Below are 24,874 nucleotides of genomic sequence, written 5' to 3'. Positions count from 1 at the left end.
ACCAATAGAATGCTGAATTCACATGATAGCCCACTGTGGATTTGTATAGATAAATCAGAACTCCTCTGTATTTTCACGGTTGGATAAACCCAAATCTTACCTCTCTATTCAGCTCTTTGTTTTTTGCCCCATTTTTCAAACCTAATGTGTACCTGTGTACACCAGTTTGTTTGAAATGGTGGTTGTGGTGCCTTCAGTTAGTCAACATTCACTTCCATCTGGATGAATCACCTCACACTTACGTCATATGGTTCATCTCGTACAGCCAGAGTACCTACCCTAAAGGAGGAACCAAAAAAAAAACAACACACCCTTAAAATGCTATTCTAAAGGCTGCAATCATCCTCTGTTTCTGCAGTACAACCACATAAAAGAGAGTACTATTTCTACAATGGTTTTCAGAATTTTAAAAAAGGTCCAGAAGGGCCTAGTGAAATCATCTAGTACAGTGAAATGATTGTCATTGCTCAAGTAACAAGTCTGAGATGAATTGAGGTTTGTGACATTTTGTGTTATCCTGCTGGTAGCAGCCATAAGTATACGGGTATGTGGTCATGAAATTCAAGAATCAAGATTCTTTACTGTCAATTTAAGGAAATATACAATGAAATTAAGTTGCACTCAAGGATTGTACTTAATGAATATAAAAATAAGAATGAAAAATCAGTTAAGCTATAAATGTAAACAGTTCATTTCGCACACACAACAAACATCACAATTTCCCAGTATTTCCACTATGCAAGACATTGATTGCCACTGTATGCATTTATAGAGTCCACATAATTTATAAAGTCCACATTGTGATTTACTCCTGTTATTGTAATTGCTGCACGTTTTGTATATAGGGGTGTGCTTCAGTCCATTGTTCAGGATGCTAATGACTTTAGGGTATAACTGTTGATGAATTTTTTTGGTGCATGTTTTAATGGACTGGTAACGTTTTCCTGAGGGTAATGATTCAAAGAGATGATGAGTCTTCCAGTATACTGTTGTTGTTTTTTTTCCTTCCAGCAGCAGGAGGTGAAGATGTCTTCCAAGGCAGGTAGCTGTTAGTTTGTGATGTTTTGTGGACATAATCAGCAACAATGTTCTTAGTTGGTACTAAGAGGCAACATGGTTTAAACAGAATATCCCCCAAAACATTATACCACCACCAGCGGGATGATAGAAAGCAGGATGTATCCATGCTTTCATGTTTAGGGCGAAATCTGAACCTACTATCTGAATGTTGCAGCAAAAATTGAGGCTCATCAGTCCAGCTCATCTTCTGTTATCCAGTTTTGGTGAGTCTGTGTGGTGAAGGAAGTGTGCTCTTCTGCTTCTAGAGCTAATCTGCTTTGAAGTTTGACCTTTTGAGCTTGCTTTTCTGCATACCTTGGTTGTAACAAGTGGTTATGTGACTTACTTTGGCCTTTTTATCAATTTAAAGTAGTTTAGCCATTCTCCTTTAACCGCTGATGTCAACAGGGCATTTTCTCCTGCCATTCACTGCACTGGATATTTTCTCTTTTTTGGATCGCTCTAAACCACAGAGATGCTTTTGTGGGGAAACCCCAGTATGTGATTAGGTAGAGGATCATCAGGGGGCCCTTTGTCCCTCTTTGGGGGGAAACTCCCACTGGGTTTAAATCTGGGATTCTTCACCATTGACCCTTAGAACTGAAGAAGCTTCTCGGATGAGAGGTGAAATGTCTTCAAGCAACTCAAAGAAGTCCAGACGCTTTTCTTTCCAAGCTCCTTAGACTACGATGACCTGGATGACTGAGAACCTTCACAGACACCCAGTAGACCAGCATTTTCTGAAATACTCAGACCAGCCTGTCTGGCACCAACAACTATGCCACAATCAAAGTCACTTAAATATCTTGCAATATAGATTGTATTCTATATGAATTCTCTATTGAATTTTTGATTTGGCTTGCTGTGACCATTTAGTTAAAGGCATACAATATGTAATATGAATGTACAAATAAAGACTAGGCTTTGCTGTTATGTAAATAATATTGGTAAGCAATGGAATTTTGTTTTTCCTCAGGAGAGAAGAAGGGGGTCAAGAGGCAATTGCTGGGCATTGCTATAACCTCTCTTTTGACAAACGTTATCACAACAAGGAAAACAAGAAAGTCTCCACTAATGTTGTTCTGTCGACTGAAGACCTTATGAATTCAACTATGCTGGAAAAAAAATCTTTTTAGAAAAAAACTTGTTTCTTTTAACATTATTAGCTTTTACACGACACACTTCATCAACAATTTGCCATCAGTATAGCTTTTGTTCTTGTAATTGTGTCCCTCAAATTCAATTCTGTTTAGGAAATTGGTGGAAGGGCAGGACAGAGTAAAGTGGCTTTTTCATTTTAATTGCCATTCAGGTTGCAGTTTTTGTGTTCAAAGACACAATGATTGGAACGGGACATGCTTTGCTATATTTTATAATTTTATTTTAATAACACCAAACAGCAAAATAAAATAACACAAGTAAGTGAAAGAAGGGAAGAGAGGAGACGAGAATTGCTGTACAGTTGGAAGTAGTTTTCATGCTAGAGTGGATGAGCACACAGACTATGAGGTAGAGAATGGGCAGATGGTGTTGCAGACCTAGTGTAAGTGGTGCAACAAGCACCCTGTGTTAGCTGAGAGAGAAACGGAGAGGGCGGGCTTATTGTGCATTAAAGTGCACATATTGTTGTTTAAGTAAACTCACTATTGTAGAGGTTCATTTACTTATTTCATTTGATCTTGGTGCTCTTTTTAATACCTCTTTAATTCAGCATGGGTGATTAAGAAATCAAAATTTTCAAAAGTAATTATTAAAATAAGCTGCATCTTTATAAGTTTTGTAGCTTCGGTCGGGTGTAGACTTTAGTAATGTTATTATTTCATGTTACTAATTAAACACTCTTTAAGCACTTTTTGAATAATTACAAAACATACTGTGAAAATAAAGAGTAATGTGCCCATACTGGGCTTCTGTTCCCACAAACAGATGCACAGCTGGATAGAGCTGAACTGAGAAGATATTCCTTAAATGGTGCATTAGATGTTAAAAGCAAAACAAATTTGGATCTAAAATCTTTACTTACTGTGAATCAGCCCTACCGTTACTATTACCACCAGCAGCAGTGTAGGAGTGTCATATGATTATAATGAATGACTATAATGAGGCATTAGTGTTTTGTTTTGTTTTTTTTAATAGTTTCATCACAGGAATATTTTTGAATAAAACTGTCCAAATAAATCAAGGCAGTGAATAGACTAGATTAGAGCTATGTTTGGAACTACTTTCGAGGCCGATGGATGAGCCTGCACGCTGTAAGGTGGAGAGAAGGCAGCTAGTGGTGCAGAGCTTTCATACTAGTGCAAGTGGACTGCTTGCTGCAACAAGCTGGTGCTTCTCTGACTGCCACTGAACTGGTAGAGAGAACGGAGTGGGGAGAGAACCTTGGACTTTTAGCTGTTTCCTTAAAACATGTCAACCAGCAAGCACAAATATGGCAGAGTGAGGGGAGAGGACAGAAGGAAGGCTTGGTGTGCAAGCTGTTCGGAGACTGACACACATGTTGCTCATTAGCAAAGGAGAAACGGAGGTTTGGGTGGTGGTAAGAGAGGGGTCACTCGAGGAGACGGAGCGAGACAGGAGTAGTGAAACTGCTCTTCAGTTTGACTGTGCGCATGTCTGGCTGCTCTCTTTATAGCAATGGCAAACATATGACTGTATAGTGGAGTCAACACAGGGAATGTTATAGCACAACAGATGCTGAAAGCAGCACACCTACTCCTGGGCCGGTGAAATCCAGTTAACACAGGGGGAAAAAAAGAAAAAAGAAAAGAGGGAGCCACGTATGATCATGGAGGAAGCCCTATAGTATTTCTGCTGCTGAAGATGAAGCAGATAAACTACTAATAGCTAAGAGTAGTCTACACCAAGAGTCCATTATTACACTGCATTAGAAAGTCCAAAATCAAATCTCTCTCTCTGTCTCTCCACTGGTGGAGCTCATCATATAAGATGGGAGGAAGTGCAGCAGCAGCTAATACAGCAATTGCCCTGGTCTAATTTCATGGGGAGTTGCTCTTATGTCTACAAGCAGTAATTTAAGGTAAGGTGTAGAGCAGAATTTTGACAACATTTATTCATATATCTCTGTTTTACTTTTACAACTTCCTACGCATATTGATTTTGTTGCAGTCGCTAGTGTCTGTCAGCGCTGTGTACAATTTTCCCACCTCCATGGCTTCCAAATGTCACCTGCTATCGATTGCATTTTGAATTGCTACGAGTCATGTATGTAACAATCAGGCCAGAAGCCACAGTTTGTGTCACAGTGTGCTTTGATGTGTTTGCCACAGGGAGAGAAAATAAGAGATACATGAAATCTCAAAGCACCCCTTAGTGATTGTAAGATGCTATTTAGGCTAGAGGATACCTGCATGCTGTTTGATTGTGCATCCACATACAGTATGCGGGGTTTGTGTTCACATTGATGTGTGTTCCGAGAAAAGGGTTTGTTGTAACAGTAAATGACTCGTGGCTCCAACACAGCACTGGTCGATGGTCCAATTACCTTTAAATGTGTGTGGTTACACATCCTTTAAAGTGCCTGGGGTCTGTCTGAGTCTATGCAAGTGCGGTGGCTGGAGGTAGGAAGGAGACTGATATAGACTGGTATATCCATTTTTTGTTCAGTGTTATAATAATGTTTTACAGATCACCATGACAAAAAATACTGAAAGACTGACACTTTAATGTAGATGTTTTATTTGTACACTACTGTGCAGTCTTAGGTAACAACTTCTCCAGCCTTTCTCAATGTCTTTTAAAGATCTTCTTTGGACATTGGCTACTTTTTCACTCATTTTTAGTCCAGTCCTTGCAACTGACCATTTTCAAATAAGTTTTTTTTTTTAAAACACTTAACCCTCACCTAGGAATGATTCTAGCATAAAACGCCACCTAACTTAAGGAATGAACCAGTGTTGTTTCTACACATAACAGAAAACTTAGCAAGGAACCAGTTTTAAATTGTATCTTTAGGCATTTTTGTACTAGCAGCCTGTTATAAAAGCAAAACATTTGTTCACATTTCTTTAGATGAACCTATGAAAAATGCCAAAGATAACACAGTTTGACAGGCATAACATAATATTTTTGCACCAACAAGAGCTATTAGCTGAAAACTGGCTGTGCTGTGCAGCGTGCAGGAGAAAAGAATGAGTTTCAGGCCTGAAAAACCTAACTGCAGAAGACGAAGGGTATGTGAAAGTCATATCCTTAAGAAATAGGAAGAAGCCCAGTAAAGATGTGACACAGGACCAGTGTTGGGAAGGTTACTTTTAAAATGTATTCCACTACAGATTACAGAATACTTACCCCAAAATGTATTTTGTAACGTACTCCATTACGTTACTCAATGAGAGTAACGTATTCTGAATATGTTGGATTACTTAATATATTATCATACTTTTTACAACTACATGAATGTACTATTGCTGTGTGATTTATTACTTTTACTGAAGGTTATTCGCCATACCAATACCAACTAGATTTTTAAATCTTAATATAAAATGAGTAACAGTAGGTGGACATTAGGTAAGGCTGCACTTTTTGCAGTGATCTCGTATAGAAAACTATACGCGCGAATATAAAACAGGTCCGCGGTCCGCGGCTCCGAACCGTAAAGGCGTAAAACCATAAAGAGACTTCTGGCTAATACGTGGGTTCCGTGTCAGGCTCGTAGCCGAAAACGAGCTTTACTTTGTTGTCTGGGTCAACTTTGTGTATATATATATATAATATATTTACATGCTTCCATCTCCCGTTTCTGGTCGGTGACATCTCTTACTTTTCGACTCTTTTTCTCCCTCCCTCGCTCACAGACACATAACGGGTATGGCAGTCCATTTTCCCTGCAGCACAGACTACACTGCCCATGAGGCTACATTCTTTAGGGCTATGCCTGTAACACACTGCCTGTTGCCTTCATATTAAATCATTTTTGTGAATCATTTTTAAAAATATTTCCTCACGTCATTATGCGGGCCGCAAGTAGAGGTGACGTGGGCCGCGAGATTGAGACACAGACATGAGAGCCTCTTAATGTGTGTTTTGTTTGGGTTTCCACCGGCGTGGACACCAAAAATATAGAGTTCATAGCCTTATGAAACAGGAAAATACCCCCGTGTAATCCATTCATTTCAACAAAGTAACTGTATTCTGAATACCACCTTTTAAAACGGTAACTGTAGCAGAAAACAGTTACTCATATTTTGTATTTTAAATACGTAACGGTATGTATTCCATTACTCCCGAACACTGCACAGGACCTATGAGATTCATCTGGCGCCTCAGTTGATACGGTTATTGCAATATCATCCAGAAAACATACGATCAGGAACAGCTTCCTTTTTAAGCTGTTGATTCCAAACACTCTGCCAATGCAGTAAATGCAATTATGGATAGAAAAACACACAATGGAAAACTATCAGTCGTGGAATTGTCTCCCCAGAGCCCGGACCTCAACGTTATTGAAGCAGTGTGGGATCATCTTAACAGAAAATGAAACAAAAGGTATCCAACATCCAAAGAAGAGCTTTGAATGTCCTTCCAGAAGCCCATGGTGATTCATCAAATGTTGTTGAAACACAATTTTGGTAAAATGAGAGACTGATAGATGAGACAGAGGCAAGAAACAAAGAGGTAGCATGCTTTGTCAAAAGAAAAACTGAACTGAGAGCAATAAATGATGAAAAAAGAGAAATAAAAAAGGAAATTAAAGCAGTGATAGAGAAAGAAGGAGAGAGAGTGTGGGATGCTAATGGCCGTGTTTACATGCTGTCTTCTTCCTAATGGTTATAACATGCAAACGCACACAAACACTCACAAATGCACATTTACTTCATACTGTCAGGCTGAGAGCCATTATCCAGAGCTGTGAAGATAAGCAGAGGTTGGTGGCCACTCTGCTAGTCATCCAGCCATTTTAACTCATCACCTGCACACCTCTACAGTGAAGCAGCCTCTATTACTCCTTTTAGGTGGAAGCAAATGCATAAGAGGATAAAAGTGAAAATACTGACATTTACATTTGTTGAAATATTACAAAGGTTCTTCCATTTCCTTCCAGCTTATGGCTTTGTCTCTTATTTCCTCTTTACCATCCATTTATAGATGCTAAAGAAAAAATGAAGATAGTAATGTAAAAACAATGTATGTACTGTTAAGTGTACATACCTTTATCAGTAAGGCTGTTTTTGCATATCATTAATAGAAGAAGGCAATTTAAGTGGATGCAAAATAAATGACAATGGAAAAAAAGTAGGAATGTGCCCAAACTCGGCTTTAAGTTTTATGTTCTCACAAACAGATGCACAGCTGATCCAGGAGGATGTTTTTCAAAAGACTGAAAGAGCATTTACAGTAAACAATGTGGATTAAAATTCAATCACTTCCCTCACCAGAAAGTGGGCTTTAAAAAGAATTATTGTAGTTGTTGGCAATGACGCATTTAGGTATTGAATCATACCATTCAAAGTGAACTATGCACATCTATTGTGGTTCTACTGTGGCTCTATATGAGAGTGGGGGAGTGAAATTTGATGTAATGTGTGTGGGTCTGGGTGGGTGAGTGTTTTTGTCTGTAGTGTACATTAATGGCTAAACAGCCTGACCCTGATTAGTACCCTCTGTTATTACTTTAGTCCTTTTCTTTTGCTGATTGATATGTTTTGCCTAATCTTATTGACGTATGACTGAATGCTATGCAGAATGCAATAGACTGCCTCAATGGGTTCAATGCTTTTCTGTGTTATTGTGCATATTCTCTGTCCACATTGTTTCTGTGGGACCTAGCACCTTATCAATAGCTGGAGCAATTGACTGATTTAACTAGTGCAAATGCACGTGGTTATTAAACCAGTCTTTTAGGAACTCTTGTTTTATTAATGCAGTCCCAAGAAATAAATATTAAGTGCCTTGCTTAAGGGTAAGATGACTACAGTAGGCAATTCCTGTCTCCGGGAGGCAGTACAGGAAACACTAATGAAGCAAAAGCATGTGGTTTTGATTTTTTAACTCTTTCACTATCACTAACTCTTATCCCAGTACAATCACTGAGTTTTGATTACCGATGTTGGGTATCGCTGCTGCATAGCTCAACAGCTCTGTGGAAGCCAGGTTTACAGAGTGCCATAGCAGGTGTGCTTTTGCTGTTAGCCAAAGGCTTTTTTGTGTGCGTCTGTGTAAAAATGTGTGTCTCGCTGAACATTTTTTTTATTATGAGTTCCACTTATAATCCCTTTGCTGGATTTTAGATAATGTTCTCTTTGGAGCAGGTTGACTTATATGTGTTGTTGTATGGATTTGTTTTCCTACAGATGTGGTCAGGTGTGAATGTAAAGTGAAAAACAGAGTCTGCTTTTGGCTTTCTAATCGGCATTTTGCTGCAGGACTATTTTATTGATTATACACATTCACACTTTTAGAAGCGCTTATGGCAACTGCTGTGCTGCAACTATTTTTTTTACAGTGTGTCATCATCTTTGTTTAACACCTATCAACCTCTTGTTTGTCTTGCATGAGGTTCACCCATCTCCATATCTATTTTTTCCTCCCTAAGTGTTGCTGTTTGGTTTGTGTTAACTGTTTCTCACCTGTGTTTTTATTCGTGAGTTCTTTCTATCTTTTTCATGTTACCACAATCTCCTTTCCCAAGTTTGCTTCTGTTGGCACACATATAAACAGCAGACAGGCGCAGCAAAAGAGTAGCGTGTACAGACACATTCACACACTTGACAGTGGGTTTGTGGAAAAAAGAATTCAGTAGTAGTTTTTCTGTGTTGCAAAATAAAGGTTAGCAGGCCAATATTAAGAGAAATAGAGGTTTACAGATACCTCTGTATTTTGGGCTGTTATGAAATAGAGAAATGAGCTACATTTAGCTCCACATCTCCCTCTCCAGGCAAAAACATGGATAGCATGTAATTTAATTTACTTGGGTTTGTCTGTTTGATTTGGGTAAATGCAGAAAGATGAGCACTGTATTGTTGAATTAAGTGCTGGAACAGCAACAATGTTGTATGATTGCAATAACACATAACAATAAGACAGTTGTACATCCTACACACCCTCATATATCCGGCTCACAGTGAAGGTGGATAAGGCTCTTGTGTGAATTATCTAAGGTCACTGGACTCTCTGTTCTAATAGGAATGATAAAGGTTGTAATATTTTCCACTACAAGGAGCAACAAAGAGGGCACGTTGCAAATAAAAATAATAAAGGCTCTTTTTAAAGGGCAGGACCTTGCTCACAGCGTGCATTTATAAAAGCCCTGCATGCCTACTCTGGTATTGGCAGTTCAAGCGCACATCAACTTAGTTTAACAGCAAGAATGCTTAAAGATGTTGAAAAAGGTGCTTCAGTGATGTTGGGAAGATGCCAGTGAAGTACACCCACGCATGCTTGAGATATCAAATAAGAGATTAAAAATAAAAAATGTACCTGTGGATGTGCAGTATTAACACATTTAAATGTGTAATGGATGAAATCTCCAGTGATAGTTTCTCTCTCCCCATTGATCAACAGTGCTGTCTGTCATGGTTCACTCATGAGGAAAGACCAACAGGTAGGCAGGCAGATTACAGAAAGAAAGGGCACACACACAAAAAGAAAACGAAACAAAAAACAAAAAAAAAGTACTCATAAAAGGTGGCATAAATAATGACAAGAAAGAAACAGCAGAGATGGAGAAAATAGACTAATGCCACATTATATGAAGGTCCTGCGCAGTATCTTTGCTGTTCCTTGGACTGCGCTCTTCTGGACAGAGATCTCGGATGTTGTTCCTGGGATCTGCTGGAGCCACTCGCCCAGCTTGGGGGTCACTGCACCGAGTGCTCCGATTACCACTGAGAACACTGTTACCTTCACCCTCCACGTCTTCTCGAGTTCTTCTCTGAGTCCTTGGCACTTTTACAGCTTCTCATGTTCCTTCTTCCTGATGTTTCTGTCATTGGGTATCGCTACATCTATCACTATCACTACTACCGGTTGGTTAGCTATCATGAGTTTGTCTGTCTGTATCTGGAAGTCCCACAGGATCTTAGCTTGGTCATTCTCAACTACCTAGAGGGCGTCTCCCATTTTGACCTTGGGGCTTCTAGGCCATGGTCGGCACAGATGTTCCTGCATACTATACAGCCACTTGGTTATGGCATTCCATGTGTGCCCTGCCTGCTAGCATCTTGCACCCTGCTGTTATATGCTGGATTGTCTCAGGGGCATCTTTACACAGCCTGCACCCGGGGTTTTGCCTGGTGTGGTAGCCCAGCCTCTATGGATCTTGTGCTCAGTGCTTGTTACTTTGCTGCCATGATTAGTGTCTCTGTGCTGTCTTTCAGTCTAGCTTTGTCCAGCCACTGGTAGAACTTCTGGATGTCAGCCACTTCCTCTATCTGCCAGCGGTAGACACCGTGCAGGGGCCTTGCTCCTCTTCTTTCTTGGGTTTCTGCTGTCTGAGCTATTCACTAAACATGCGGTCGGTTGTGGCTATCTTTCTGATGTATTCATTGATGTTTGTTGTCTCATCCTGGACAGTGGTTCTGACACTCACTAGTCCCTGACCTCCTTCTTTTCTCAGGCTGCTGAATTTGGTGTGAAACCCTCCATGCATGGTGGTTCATCTGAATCTTTGATATAATGCAGCAACAATATAAAGGGAAGACAAAGATAATGACTTAGTTGTTGGTAGAGTGGGTGTAACTTTTAGCACTTTTACCAGAGGTGAAGAAAGACACAACCACAGACAGACAGGAACTAAGAGGGCAGAAAAAAAACTCATGGGAGAAACACCACAAGAATAAGAGATCAAAGAGTAGTTATAATACAGCACCGGCTTCTAATGACAAATCTAGAATTAACTCACACACATGATCCGTGTCTACAAAAATCATTCCACGAGGAGTGATTTAAATTGTTGGCTTTGATTCTGAAAAAAAAACTTCAAACAGGATGTGGCAGGGCATGAAAAAAGCCACAATTTTAGAGAAGCTTTACCATAAGTACTGGTCCCAAAAGGGAATTGATCAGAATTGGCAGAAAACTGTATATCCAACAGTAACTTCTAGCTTTAGAAAAATGGATAATCCCGTATTTCCCTCTGCACTGTGCCCTCTGCTTCTCTGATGTGTTTGTGTTTTCTTTTAAATACAAATCATCCCATGCAGTTTTGTGTGTATCATAGTGTGCTTGTGATACACAGAAAACAGTTTTTTTCCCCCTGTTTTTTTTTCCTACTGCCTCTATCTCCACAGGGAAAACAGACTAGTCTTATCTTTGAAGCTAAAAACAATATTTTATTGAAAACATCAGGCAGATTAAATAATTTGGTCCAGAGGAAGAGAAAAAAACTGGGTGTTTATGATGCAATTTGATAGAAGTCTGGGTCAGAAGGAAATAGATGAAATCTTGTATACTGGGAGTTGAAGCAGCATATTATGTGCTGTTTATGATTATGTTTGGGTCCTAGGTAATTCAGAAGGTAATTAATTCAGTGCTCAGTTAAGTCAAATTTTGTAATGATGTGGGATATCGTGCTGAAGCAATCATATAAGTCTCGAGTGTCCTTTTTCACATTATGCATCATGCACTTGGGGGTGAACTGCAGATCGTAAACTATACATTCTAGAGAAATTTGATCAAGGGTTTTTTGGCGATTAGCGGGAATATGGAATGGGAACCGTCAAAACATAAGACATAAAAGTTAGATGAGCCAAATGTGTAGCTGAATTGTGAATATGCCTGATTGGTGGTTCACAAGAAGGATTTTTAATTGGGACATTCTGGTTGGTCACCCATAGATTAGTTAGTTGAAATCCTTATTTTGCTTAATTGACTCTTTTTAATTTCCAGAAATAGATTAGAGTGCAATATTCATGATGCTCAGTACTAACTGCACCCAATGTACAAAAAAAGATGTTCAGTAAATGTTTGGAACAAAATGAAAAAAAAAAATTTGTGGAATTAAAAAATAAACGTAGGAAAACTTACGTGAAGCAGAATCTGTCGAACTGTTAAGCACGTCCATGTGTTGGTAAAATCAGGTATATGATAATAATAATAATAATAATAAATTTTATTTATAAAGCGCCTTTCGAGACACCCAAGGACACTTTACAACTGGATAAAACACATAATGGAAAAATGAGAAAATGAAGAACAATAAAACAAAAGCACAAGATAAATTTAACAAACAGTGGGTTCACAGTTGAATATGCAGATTTGAACAGATGGGTTTTGAGTTGAGATTTAAACTGGGGGAGAGAACCAGAGAGAGAACAGGCTTTTCGTTTTTATGGTTGGTCTCCATAAAGACAAAAATCCTGTTTACTTTTAGGTGAGACTAGAAGACTATTTTCTTGTTTTATTGCTCATTACACAGTTATTTAAGGGCCACACTATTTTGTGAATTGTACTTTTCTTTCGGGTGAATTTTCAAGAAATTTGAGCTGCGTTTAAAAAGGAAACCTTTGTGTGGCTTATACACCTTGATATGTATATATATATATATATATATATATATATATATATATATATATATATATATATATATATATATATATATATATATATATATATATATATATATATATATATATATATATATATATATATATATATATATATATATATATATGTATATATATATATATATATATATATATATATATATATATATGTATATATATATATATATATATATATATATATATATATATATATATATATATATATATATATATATATATATATATATATATATATATATATATATATATATATATATATATATATATATATTTTTATGAGAGAAGTTTGTTCTTTTTTATGTTTGATGAAGTATATCACCATTACACCTGTGTATTCTGGCATTGTGTGTGAGTCCATCTAGGCTGGAAATAAGCTAGCAAAGTGGTGAAACTACCATAGTGCACCAGAGATAATTATCATTTTGTTCAAAACAATAACTTAGCGCACTGTTAAATAAAGGTAGTTAAAACAAAGCTTACAGTTTATTTTGAACAGTTAAAAGGTGGTGGAAAAACACTGAAATCTATCTCCATTCTGATATGGCTCTGCTAAACAACCAGCCTTTTTGGATTTCAATGATATCAGTGATACTTACATTGCAGTGTTTGGATAAATCCAAGCATGTGATTGACGAATCGCTAAGTTTTTGTTCTTACTGAGGAATTAACCAGTCTTGTGTTTCAGATTTCTGTGTAACTAACTGTTTGGTGTGTCTCTGTGTGTTGTGTCTCTGTGTGTTTCTGTTTGTGTACATTGCAGCTAGCCACATGGGACCCAGTTCATGGATTGAATGGCACTCTGACAGACCGAAAATTGGAAAACAACATGAGGGGAGTTGTGCTACGAGTTGTCACTGTTCTGGTGAGTTTAACTGGCCAGTTTGTTAATCTGTGCGTGTGTCTGTTCTTCGATTATGACAAGATTGTCCAAAGACAAAGAAGACCGATTTCAGTCTTTTGTATATACAACTTTTCCTTTTGTTCATCCTGAAGAATCAGGAGGGACTGTATTAATGTGACATTTCAAACTTTTGCTCCTTTATAAATTTGTCCTTTTGTCTATTTTTGTGCCAGTCATTCCACTTTATATATACGGGGATGGATCAAGGGACAGCTTAAGAGTTTATGTGAGAGCATGAAAAAAAAACAGTTTATCAGACAGTGTTAGGAGTAAAGATAGGGGTCATAAAAGCCAAAGAATACCTACCAAGGTGAGCTCACTAATGGACCAAGCTATCATAATTTCATTAGCCTTCATTTTGACATTTGACAACTATGTGATGGAGTCTTGATGGTGGTGGGACTCTGGCTTTCCAGCTCTATCTGCCTCGCCCGCAGCATCGATTTGAGTATATCCCATGAGTGCTTTAAAGATTCACTGCTATAAATTCTTCATATCCCCCCTTTGAAGTGAGAAACAGAGGAAAAAAAGCGATAATGCTAGACATCTTTGTGGCTATCCCTTTTTACCGATCTTTTTATACATTTTTTCAGTCTTTGATTTTCATCATCCTTAAAGGCAAAAAGGATATGGGCTGTGAATATTGTCCCTCTTCTCATCTTTGGGAAGGAGTATCTCTAGTAATGTGAGAAGGTGTATTGTTTGCACACTTTTAAGTTTGTGTTGTGTTGCTCTTCCTGTCTTCCTGTTCTGTAGCTCTGCCTGTGTAAAAATGTGTATGTTTTACCCAAAATGCCTGATCCCCCTTGTCGGCCTAATAGCAGAAAAGGCTAGAAAGGGTGTGAAATGTCCATGTGGATTCCCACATCTTTCCATGTGTAAATCGTTTGGGTTATTATCCATAAGTTTGCAGGCATAATGGGAAGACTTTTTCAGGAATATTTGGAAGAGATTGTTCTGTCGTTCCATGAATGTTTCCTTCTCTAGGAAATATTTTTTTCCTGTCAGCTGCCAAGCACAGTAACCAATCATGGCGAGAGTTATGAATAGAGTAATGTAATAATGTATTCATGCTAATCTAGTGTTAGATAGTTGATTATTTAATTGGTGATGATCTCATACCTCCGGAACGATGAAGCAAGTTCAGTATACCCAGGGTATTTTCCTGTTATCTGGATTCACTTACCCTTACATCAGGAGTTAGGATAAGCAATCACACAAAGCTCATTATCAGCTTGATAAGTCAACCCAAGATCCCCCCTGCTTGTTCATAGGGAAGGGGTGCCATTGGCAATAATAAACAGAAAAATATGATGTTAAACACACAATACAGGTCGAAAATAACAAAACTACTGCTGACAACACAGTGGTCGGACTGCATGTGTGGGAGGAAAAGCCATGTACAGTAGTTTAGTATTAAATGTACTACATGGGTTCTGTTCAGTAAGATTGGAGAAGAGCTACTATATTAAATACTATATAGTATATTAAAGTCTGGCATATTTGAATCTGCATTTAAAACTGATGCTCACTGGGGAAACACAAAGACATTAGACATTATTAAAAAACTTCAGACCCTCATACCTCCTACTATCCATGCACAGAGGGATCTTGCAGGAATGGTGATGCTATTTGGTCAGTAGGATTTCATAACCTGCTCTAGAGCAGGTTAGTTTTGCAACATAAGTTACCGTAGCAATATACCCCAGTAAGAAGTGACCCAATTTCAGAGTACTAAAAATTCTGGTTAACAGTGAAGTTAGCTGGATAAGAATAAATCCTGCTTTATAATACAGACTCGGGGGTAGAAAAACTTTTGGGCACAAGTGACACAATCAGCCAAAAATGATGTTTTAAAACTGAAAAATATAGTTTAAGAGCTTTCAGCAGTTATAGAAATTTGGTTTTCTTCATACTATATGTAAGACTATATAGTCAGCTGGCCTAAAAATATAAAATGACTGACTTATATATGTTTCTAAATTAATTTGATTAATCTCAGCAGCATGGCTTTCTTCTTTTCATCATATGTAGTGGTCTTGTCCTTTTTTTATGCGAGGGTGCACATTTCTCTGATTTAAGTAGCAAGCTGTGGATTTAGCTACAGTAGCCCAAATATGCAGCCAAAGGCAAAATATGTCCCTTTTTAACTTGAGTTCATATTTTTGGAGATAATGAAGAGAGCTCACAATGTTCTCTCTGAATAAAAAGTAAAGTTTTACTTTGAAGGAAGATAAGACACGCAGTAACCACAAGTGTAATTAATGCCAAATTTGTTTTGCAAGGTGGCTAATGATATTGATCCTTGAAGATTGATGAATTAGCAATCAAATTAAATAATGTTTACAATTTGACAGCTGTGCCTTTACTTTCATTTGATAGTCCATCTAACAATACAATGTATTTTAAAGGGACAATCTGTAGGATTCAGTCTAATGATGAGGTTGTAGATTGCAACCAACTGATTACCCATCCTTTTCCAAGTGCTTAGAAGAGCCTTAAGTGAATGCAAACTCAAAATGCAAAAGGCTGCTGATAGAGTTTGGTTTGTCTGTTCTTGGAGAATAAACATGGTCGACTATGGAGAATGTGACAGTGCTCTATAGATACAGATGATTGTCTATACACTAATGAAAACATAATGATTAAAATTCCTATATAAAAACTGAGCTCTCTAAAGAAAAAAAACTTGTCCACTATCTCGTACACTAAATATGTATTTAGTGTACATTTTTCTTTGAGTCTCAATTTGAACTGCTTTTCTGTTGTTCTGAACTTTATATCGTCTTTCTTTACCAAACTGAAACTGAGGGAAAAATCATTATCACACAATATAAAATCTAATCTACTGCAGGCACTGTCTGGGCTTTTCAACATAGATTTTACTTTTATGCTACACGTACATTTCTCAGAGTGTTTTGGAAATTATCACAGTGGCACAGCTTACCACCTGACTCTGTCAAAACTAGCATTCCTCAGAGGAAACTTCAAGTGGTATTACTTAGTCTTTGTGGCGGGAGCAATTCCTGTTTCTGGTATTTTTTTCCAAAAAGAATAAGAGGAACATTTCCAGTTACAGGAATTAGTCTTGAGGAAAGTTAGGGGAAATGATGGAAATGAGACATGGGAACAATAACTTCAAGGGACGTGATATTATATACTGCAAGGTTGACAAGTGGGAGTATTGTAGCTTGATGGATGTGTGAAGATGAGGTGTTCTAGACATATGTTCAGGGAAAACTAGAATCTACAGACATTGCACTGTGGAAAGATGCAAAGTGTTATATGTCAGCTGGTAAGTGGCAGGAGCAACATAGGGGCTGCAAAGAAAAAAACAGAGAAAGAAAAGCAACTCGAGAGATACAGATTAACATCACAGTAATACTACATCTCAAAGGGTAATTTTCTTGCAAGATTTCAGTCTGTAAACCATTTACTGAGAAGTGATTTAGCCCAACAGTTTAAAGTCAGACTAAACAGAGCAATGTTCAGATGGTTACATGACTCTTGTACGACTCTTTGTTGACTTTTAGATTGTTTAATTATTTTGCAAGTGAAAAAAAATATCAGTTGCATACCCGCTAGTGTATTAATTCTCTTAGGGCTAAGATAAGATGAGATAAGATAAGATCAGATGAGATAGGATAAGATAAAACACAGTCATGATTAAAAGAAAGTACACGCTTTTACAAGTACACCCCATGATTCGATAGCTTTTTCTCACATTATTGTGGAGGATTTCTGGCGCACACCTTCTTTAGATCATTGAGGTTTGCAGGCATTCATTTATGCACAGCACTCTTGAGGTTGTGCCACAGCATTTCAATTGGGTTCAAGTGTAGACTTTGGGTGATTGCAATATTTTGATTTTTTTCCAACATGGCCTCATATTTGGTTCTAGAATACTGATCACTGATCACACAATACTGATCATGATCACTGCAGAACAAGCCCAAATCTCCCCCCCTCCACCACTGTGCTTGACAGGTGTTATGAGCTGTTTGTGCTGATATGTCGTGTTTGCTTTTCACCAAATGCCCAAACATCTGCACTTTGGTCTCATCTGTGTAATGAACAATATTCCAGAAGTCTTGTGGTTTAGCTAGACCTACAAAACTTCTGCTTTATTGAGGTCCTCACACCTGTTGTTGGCCAATTAATCAAGTGCATTTGATACATTAATATTGTTGTTTTGCAGCTATAGCTACTAGCTGCTGCCTCAATCATAGCAGACAGCTAATATTTCTGTTCAGTAAATGCTTATAGTGAAATGGCTAACGTTAATATGTATGCCATTTATGATAACTCTTTGATACTTTTATATACTTTAATACTTTAATGCTATGGAAAAAAAACTTAAAAAGCTTAAAAAACGTTACCTGCTGGTGTTATGTGTTTTCCACACCTACTCTGTCTTTCACACATAATGTAGTTTTAAAGTTATATAGTGTGATTAACTGTAGATCAGGAAATGTATACTATTACATTGCCTTGAGTCCAAGATTGACAGTCACCTTTCTTTCTTTGGGATTCATGTTGTTAAGTCAAAGTGCTTGAATATTCAACTTTAATATTGTGCACCCTTGTGGGTATGCTGCCAAAACTCATTGATCTTAAAACCTTGAAATCACCTTAAATTCCCTACTGGGTTCATTAGTATAGATTCATTCTTGAAATGCCAGATTTACTTTTGGAAGTTTACTTCAGATGTTTAAATTTACTATATGAAGGTAAGTGGAAGCATTAGGCTATCAGAAAACAGGTTACTGTGCTTGCACCGCCCTGCACAACAATACCAACCAGCTTTTCTCCACCATGTCTGTTTGTTTATAAAGGTTTACAGAACCCCCCAAATAAGGAAGCAATCAGTGTCAGTTGAGGAGAAAATCAGTATGTATGGCTGTTTGTGTTAGTGGGTGTTCCCACCTGAATTGATGGATGCTTGTGGTAAGAGAGGGACTTGGTATGCATGTCCACTCACTGTCTAATAGTTTATTGAACTGCAGCTGCTAGCAAGGATGTGAAAATGCCAAGTTAATGTGTAGAATGCCCTGTGTGTATATGTTTCTGTTTGAATGTCTGTGCTTAATGTGCAACCAATATCCTGTCAATAACACAAACAGTCTCATAAAATAAGACACATTGGTCTGCAATGTTTCACTCATGAGTGAGGATTTATTAAAGAAGAATTGTGCGGTAAACGGCTGGAAAGAAAATACATAATCCAAGGTGTAGGAAATGAAAATAAGTCTCATGTTGCTTTCTATTTTTTGTATAAGCAAAGTTGCCTCGAAACTTAACCCCCCCCCTTTGTTTTCCCTTGTGCTTTGTTCACTTAATTGCCTAAAATGACAACGCTGTTGGATGTCATTTAACCTCAACAGAGAATCAATATACAAGAGATTTAGGCTTCCCAATGGTATTTAAGAATGAACCGTTAAAAACAAAACTGCTGGAATTTATGGTGCAGTTATTGATCTTCAACATTTTAATTCACTTTAAGTTGTCAGACAGGGTATCATTTCAGTAAATTAATAAATTGGTTCCATAAATGAATACAAGTATGCTGAGTTGAAAACTGCAAATAATGGAGTTAATCATGATTTTCACTTGTTACAATCAACATACACTCATTCAAAAGGTGCTTCAGCACATAATTTAAATAATGAACATACGCTGAAAGATGACTGCTTGCTTTCACACCTTTATTTCTTCTAGAATAACATATAGGATTGTTTTCACATTTGTAGCATTAATATCTCTAGTAGGTAGTAGAAAATAAACCCCAGAGAAGAGCCTACCTATTATCTGTAACATATAGTTTTACCTTTTCAGGCATTTCATGTATCATTTCCTTTAAATGTAAAATGTAGATTCTCTCAGATATGCTTGCAGCCATCAAAATGATCTTTTGTGCTGCTAACATGGTTATTAGGGTAATGGGGGATTTGATGCTTGAATGAATTGTGCATTGATTGGCTGCTTGAATGAGTTACTGACACACTGACTGTTCGTTGCCTTCTAGGAGGAGCCATTCGTAATGGTGTCAGAGAATGTTCTTGGGAAACCAAAGAAGTACCAGGGCTTTTCCATTGATGTCCTGGATGCTCTGGCAAACTACCTGGGCTTTAAGTACGAGATCTATGTTGCTCCAGACCACAAATATGGCAGCTTACAGCCTGATGGTCAATGGAATGGACTGATGGGCGAATTAGTCTTCAAGGTGAGAAGATAACTTGCATACACAAACGCACATGAGCAAACAAATACATCCAGTTTGCATAAAATGGTCTGCTAAAGTAATGATATCCCATAATTTGCAAAAGAAGTATATGTTCCCTGTTTATGCACACGCTTATACTGTATCACTGCAGAAGGAGGAGAAGCTTGCATGTAGACACATATCACTTGCTAAACAGTACAGCCTCTCTTAGGTTTAGTTCACACTCGGATGGGTTCCATCATCACCCACTAGGCAACCATTGGATTTATGTTTTTAAACTTCTTTAATTTGGAATGAGAGGTTTAGACACTCATTCATAAAGAATTGTACTATGTATGCTGAAGTGGATTTGGGAGGCGCAGAGATGAAATATTGTGTGATTTTGCATACTAGAGAAACACAACAACTTTATAATAATTTGACTAGCTTCAAGTATCTTCAAGTGTTTGATGTATAACTGCTGGCAGACACTTGAACTGCTTCAGTGGAAAGTGGAAAAGTGGAGATGATATAGTGACACTATAAATGTGGGTTCAACAAAGATGGAGAGGCCTCTAGATTGAGGGTAGTAAATTGGCATATTTGAAAAATAACTACTTTGACCATGACTTAGCCCTACTGACATAGACTTCAGTTGACATACTTCAAAATTTACCAGTTTCATTGCTGTTTAACATTATGTTATATCTCAAAGTGCCCTTATGTTTTAGTTTAGTCTTTTTAGTCTTTTTTAGTTTTGCTCATTGCAGCATATCCTAGAGAAACATAAATGGAGACCTGGCAACTTATCTTGCACTAGTTGTGAATGCTTGAGATTGATAAGTATTTGTCACATCATACATATATTTCATATCACAATCTCACCGTCTTTTGCTGATTAAACAAAGTCACACAATAAAACCAAGCTGAACTTTTAAAGGCAGGCAGTCTAGAATAGTCACATATGATTTTCTGTTTTTAATATCACTGAAACGTGAGGATACTAATAATCATAAATATTTCAAATCTGAAAAACTCCCAGCACATGCAAGACTGCTGTTGCTTTGCTTGGAGTCCATCTTAAAAGATAAGGCAACACAGGAAAGTGTTTCTTGTGAACCTTGTGAAAATAACTCATGATTTGACAGGCATTTTCTGTTCCTCTGTGGCTTTGATTCTTTAAAATGTTCATTGACTGTTGTTATGTGGAAGCCAATAATAAACCCTGAGCTTACCTTAGTTTCTTGCAATCAAGTCATTCTTTTATGCCTAAAATAATTTATGTTTTGCTAAAACTGGGTGCAACGACACCAGTGCACTGATAATGCTTTTTTTCCTATTAAATATGAGATCTGAGCAAAGGTAGGACTAAATAAATATTTTAGGTTTTAAACTCAACATTTAAGGTGAGATTACCTGTTTTATTCATTCGTGACTGCACTCACAAGTGAACAATTCTTTTGAACTTCACACACTAAGGTGGAAAAAGGGAGGAAAGAGTGGAGTTAGGTCCAAAAATATTTGGTTAATAACGCAGTTTTTGTCATTTTGCCTCTGTACACCACCATATTAGATTTTAAACAAAGCAACCAAGATGTGATTTAATTGGGAGCTTTCAGCTATAAATTGAGGGGTATTACACAGTTAGACGTTTGGGAATTACAACCATTTTGTTCATTCATTATTCGATGACCACTGAGCTGATAAAAGATCAGTTGTTGCAAAGTGTGTAAGTTGCATTTGGCAGCTGTTCACTGGAAATCTCAGCATGAGGTCCAAAGAGATATTGAAGCAAGGCAAGGTGTGCATCATTAGAGTATAGAGTAGAGTAGTAAAATAGGATAACTTTGAGTAGCCAAATCAGCAATCTCTGGTACATTCTTAAAAGGAAGGCACTTACAACACCAAAAGGCCTGGAAGATCATTTATGACAACTGAAGTGAATGAATACAGAAGTCTTTCTCTGGTCATGAAAAACCCCCTTCACACCATCTTTCTAATTCATGAACACTCTTGAGGAGGTAGGCGTATCATTGCCAAAGACTACAATCAAGAGATCCCTTCATGGATAAAATACAAGAAGGTGTAAACCACTGGTTACACTCAAGAAGAGAAAGGGTAGATTAAACTTTGCCACAAAACATCTAAAAAAGATCTGCACAGCTCTGTAAAAAATTCTGTGGGTCCATGAAACCAATATTAACTTAAAGCACACTGATGGAAGACAAAGCTGTGGAAACGAGATAAACAGCTCAGGATTTAAAGCATACCACATGTATATATAGCAGCCAATGAAACAGGCACAAGAGGGTTTTTTTACGTGACTGCTGAGAGGAGTAGCAGGATGAATTGTAAAGTGTACAAGGCTGTAGTCTCTGCTCAGATTCAGCCAAATGATGCAAAACTGATCAAACAGCACTTCACAGTGCAAATAGATAATGACCCAAAGCACATTGCAAAAGCAGCCCATAAGCCTCTCAAGGCAAAGCAATGGGATATTCTTCAATAGCCAAAGTCAGTTACCTGATTTCAACCCAAGAAAGCTTGCTTTTCAGTTGTGCTGCACTTCGATCGCATCTTGAATGTTTGATTTAAAAAACCTACCAGATCCTTTCAAATCAATAGTACAGTGTTTTTCTGCCATGATCATCTTTTAAATATCTGCCATTAAAATACTCTCTTAATGGCAGGAAAAACTTTTTTTCAAAATTCCAGCCCAAACACGCACTATTTTTATACAGTTAATTCTAATTTAATTTCAACAACCTTTTTATGACTACGTGAAAGTGTTTGTGCAAGTTCATGTTTATATCTGCATCTGCACAATACCTGCTGATGTCTTTTGATGAAATCATATTAACCTGATGCACATTTTGTTCACCCTAGGTCAACTATCTATTTTTCTTTGATTGTTTTCTTTTGTTTTCTTCAGTTGAGCAGTGTTTTCTCAGAAATTTCCGATTCCATCACTTCATTATTTTCCTTCGGCTGTGTGTCAGGCTTGAGTGATTTTGTAAGACTTGGCTCTCCTTTCCTTGACCTTGAATACTTGCAGTTTGTATTCAACATTTCTAGCCCCCTCTCCCCCAGTGGCTCACAAAATTACTGAGAAATGCTTCAAGCACAATGCATATTTATGTGTACACAGATGAGCACAAGTTGCAAATAAACTGAACATGCAAATAATTCTGTTTTCCCCATCAGTCAGCAACAAGGTTTATCTCTCCAAAACCAAATTATACCAGATAATTATTACCCAGAGTGCTCCCTGTAAGTTTTCATGTTGACTGACCACATGTGTCAGCATGGCAATTCATCTCTTCTTACAGAGCTACACACACACACACACGCACACATGCTCTTGTATGCATATCACTGTTGTCCCAACCCACAGCCATCCTACAGGATTTCTCAAATTTACGTCTTATGCAGTGTAAGTGACAATTTCTGCACATTTAAGCATTTTGTTTTTTCACTGAGCTGTGAAATTTGGGTGGAGGGCGGGAATTAAGTTTTTTGTTTGCTTTTATGTGTGTGTGTGTGTGTGTGTGTGTGTGTGTGTGTGTGTGTGTGTGTGTGTGTGTGAATGTGGATGTGGTCTGTGTCTATATAAGTGCATAATCTGTGTGTGTACGGTACCTGTAGGGCTTAGTGTTCGCCTACAAATTCACCTAACTTGTTAGGCTCAGTTGTTTATGGCAACAAAGAAAATCTCATTATCGAACAAGTTCATAATATGTGCCCTCTCTCGCAGTAGTATAGATTTCAAACACCAGCATGCGCTCACAGCAGCATCTTAAATCCCTGTTATAGTATAAGCAGATGTCTGCAGCTGCTAGTCAAGCACTAGGGACTGAAAACGTTTTAATTATCCATCATTGTTTCTGCATTAAAGCTAAGCTCAGCCTGTTTTCCTTGGCAGACGCGCTCAGTGACGGCTGTTTTTTCAACTTAAAATCTTTGCACATATTTAAAGCAGTCATTTGTTGTCTCTTAACAAGTCTTACAAGTGATGAGAAAGGTTTTAAGTGCTTCAGAAAGCATACTGACAGAAAACAGATTAATTAATTAATTTGTAAATGATTCAAACGCCGCATAGTAGAATACAAGTGCAAACTGAGCCAGGGCCTATATGGATTTACTCTTGCTGATATCTGTCAGATATATCTAAATTTAGTAGGGTGGTACAAGAGGGTTCATTATGACATTTTTAAAAGTACTGTAATTGTAACTACTAGTTACCATCACTGTGACATGTATTTTCTTCCTCTATGCCAGATATTTCCAGATAACTGTTAAATGTTTTGTATGCTGTCCTTCGATTCTTTATTTTAGGTGATGAGAAGGCGCAGATGGACTTTAAGGCTTAGCTATCTGCTGCTCTAAGAATCCCCATTTTTTGGCTGACTTCCTCACTTACACATTTTCACAGTTTTAATACCTCAAACTTGTTCTCTGCCTCTTGCAGCGAGCTGATGTGGGACTTTCTGCCTTGACCATCACGCCTGAGCGAGAGAGCGTTGTGGACTTCACCACACGCTACATGGATTATTCTGTGGGCGTTCTGCTGCGCAAGGCTGAGCGCACAGTGGACATGTTTGCCTGCCTGGCACCCTTCGACCTGTCGCTGTGGGCGTGCATCGCAGGCACCGTGCTCCTCGTTGGCATTCTGGTGTACTTGCTCAACTGGCTCAACCCACCTCGGCTACCCATGGGATCTGTGTCTTCAACAACGCTGTACAATTCCATGTGGTTCGTGTACGGCTCGTTTGTACAGCAAGGTAAGAAAGCAGGCTAGAGGGGGTGAAACACAAGTTGAGCAGCAGCATAATAATGGTTTATTTATTTATCTATTAGTCATATTCATTAGTCATTTTGTTTTCACTTGTTGCTTAAGTTATGTTTATGCACCAAGACTGATTAGATCTGATTAGGTCATGGTTTGAGTTCATTAGACCTTTTCGCAACGTTAACCAAATGTTGGAAAGTTCAAGTTTCCGTTTTATTTATTTTGACAGGGTGGCAAACCCTGTCCGCAAGAATACATTCCCAAAAACCTATCTCTTAATAATCTACAACCTTTAAAACAAATGCAACCTTTAAAACAAAGCATGTTTTTTATGCATTGGGCCGCTATGGTCGATGGGGTCTTTCGCATGGCTTATTTGCAGGGTCTATCTCAGTGGT

At 37.8% G+C, this 24,874-nt stretch overlaps 1 protein-coding gene across 1 annotated transcript in view; it reads left to right on the top strand.

Annotated features, from left to right (window-relative positions):
- The window catches only part of grid2 (glutamate receptor, ionotropic, delta 2), a 487,335-nt gene that overhangs the window by 360,789 nt on the left and 101,672 nt on the right, over positions 1–24,874 (top strand). Inside the window, exons 9-11 of the mRNA XM_031760306.2 lie at positions 13,345–13,446; positions 19,511–19,708; positions 24,156–24,468. Coding sequence (XP_031616166.1) covers positions 13,345–13,446; positions 19,511–19,708; positions 24,156–24,468 — 613 coding nt within the window. The remainder of the gene's footprint in view (positions 1–13,344; positions 13,447–19,510; positions 19,709–24,155; positions 24,469–24,874) is intronic.

The sequence above is a fragment of the Oreochromis aureus genome, linkage group 12 (genome assembly GCF_013358895.1).
Source record: "Oreochromis aureus strain Israel breed Guangdong linkage group 12, ZZ_aureus, whole genome shotgun sequence".
Classification (NCBI taxonomy): Eukaryota; Metazoa; Chordata; class Actinopteri; order Cichliformes; family Cichlidae; genus Oreochromis; species Oreochromis aureus.
This window is presented reverse-complemented; position numbering and strand designations above follow the sequence as displayed.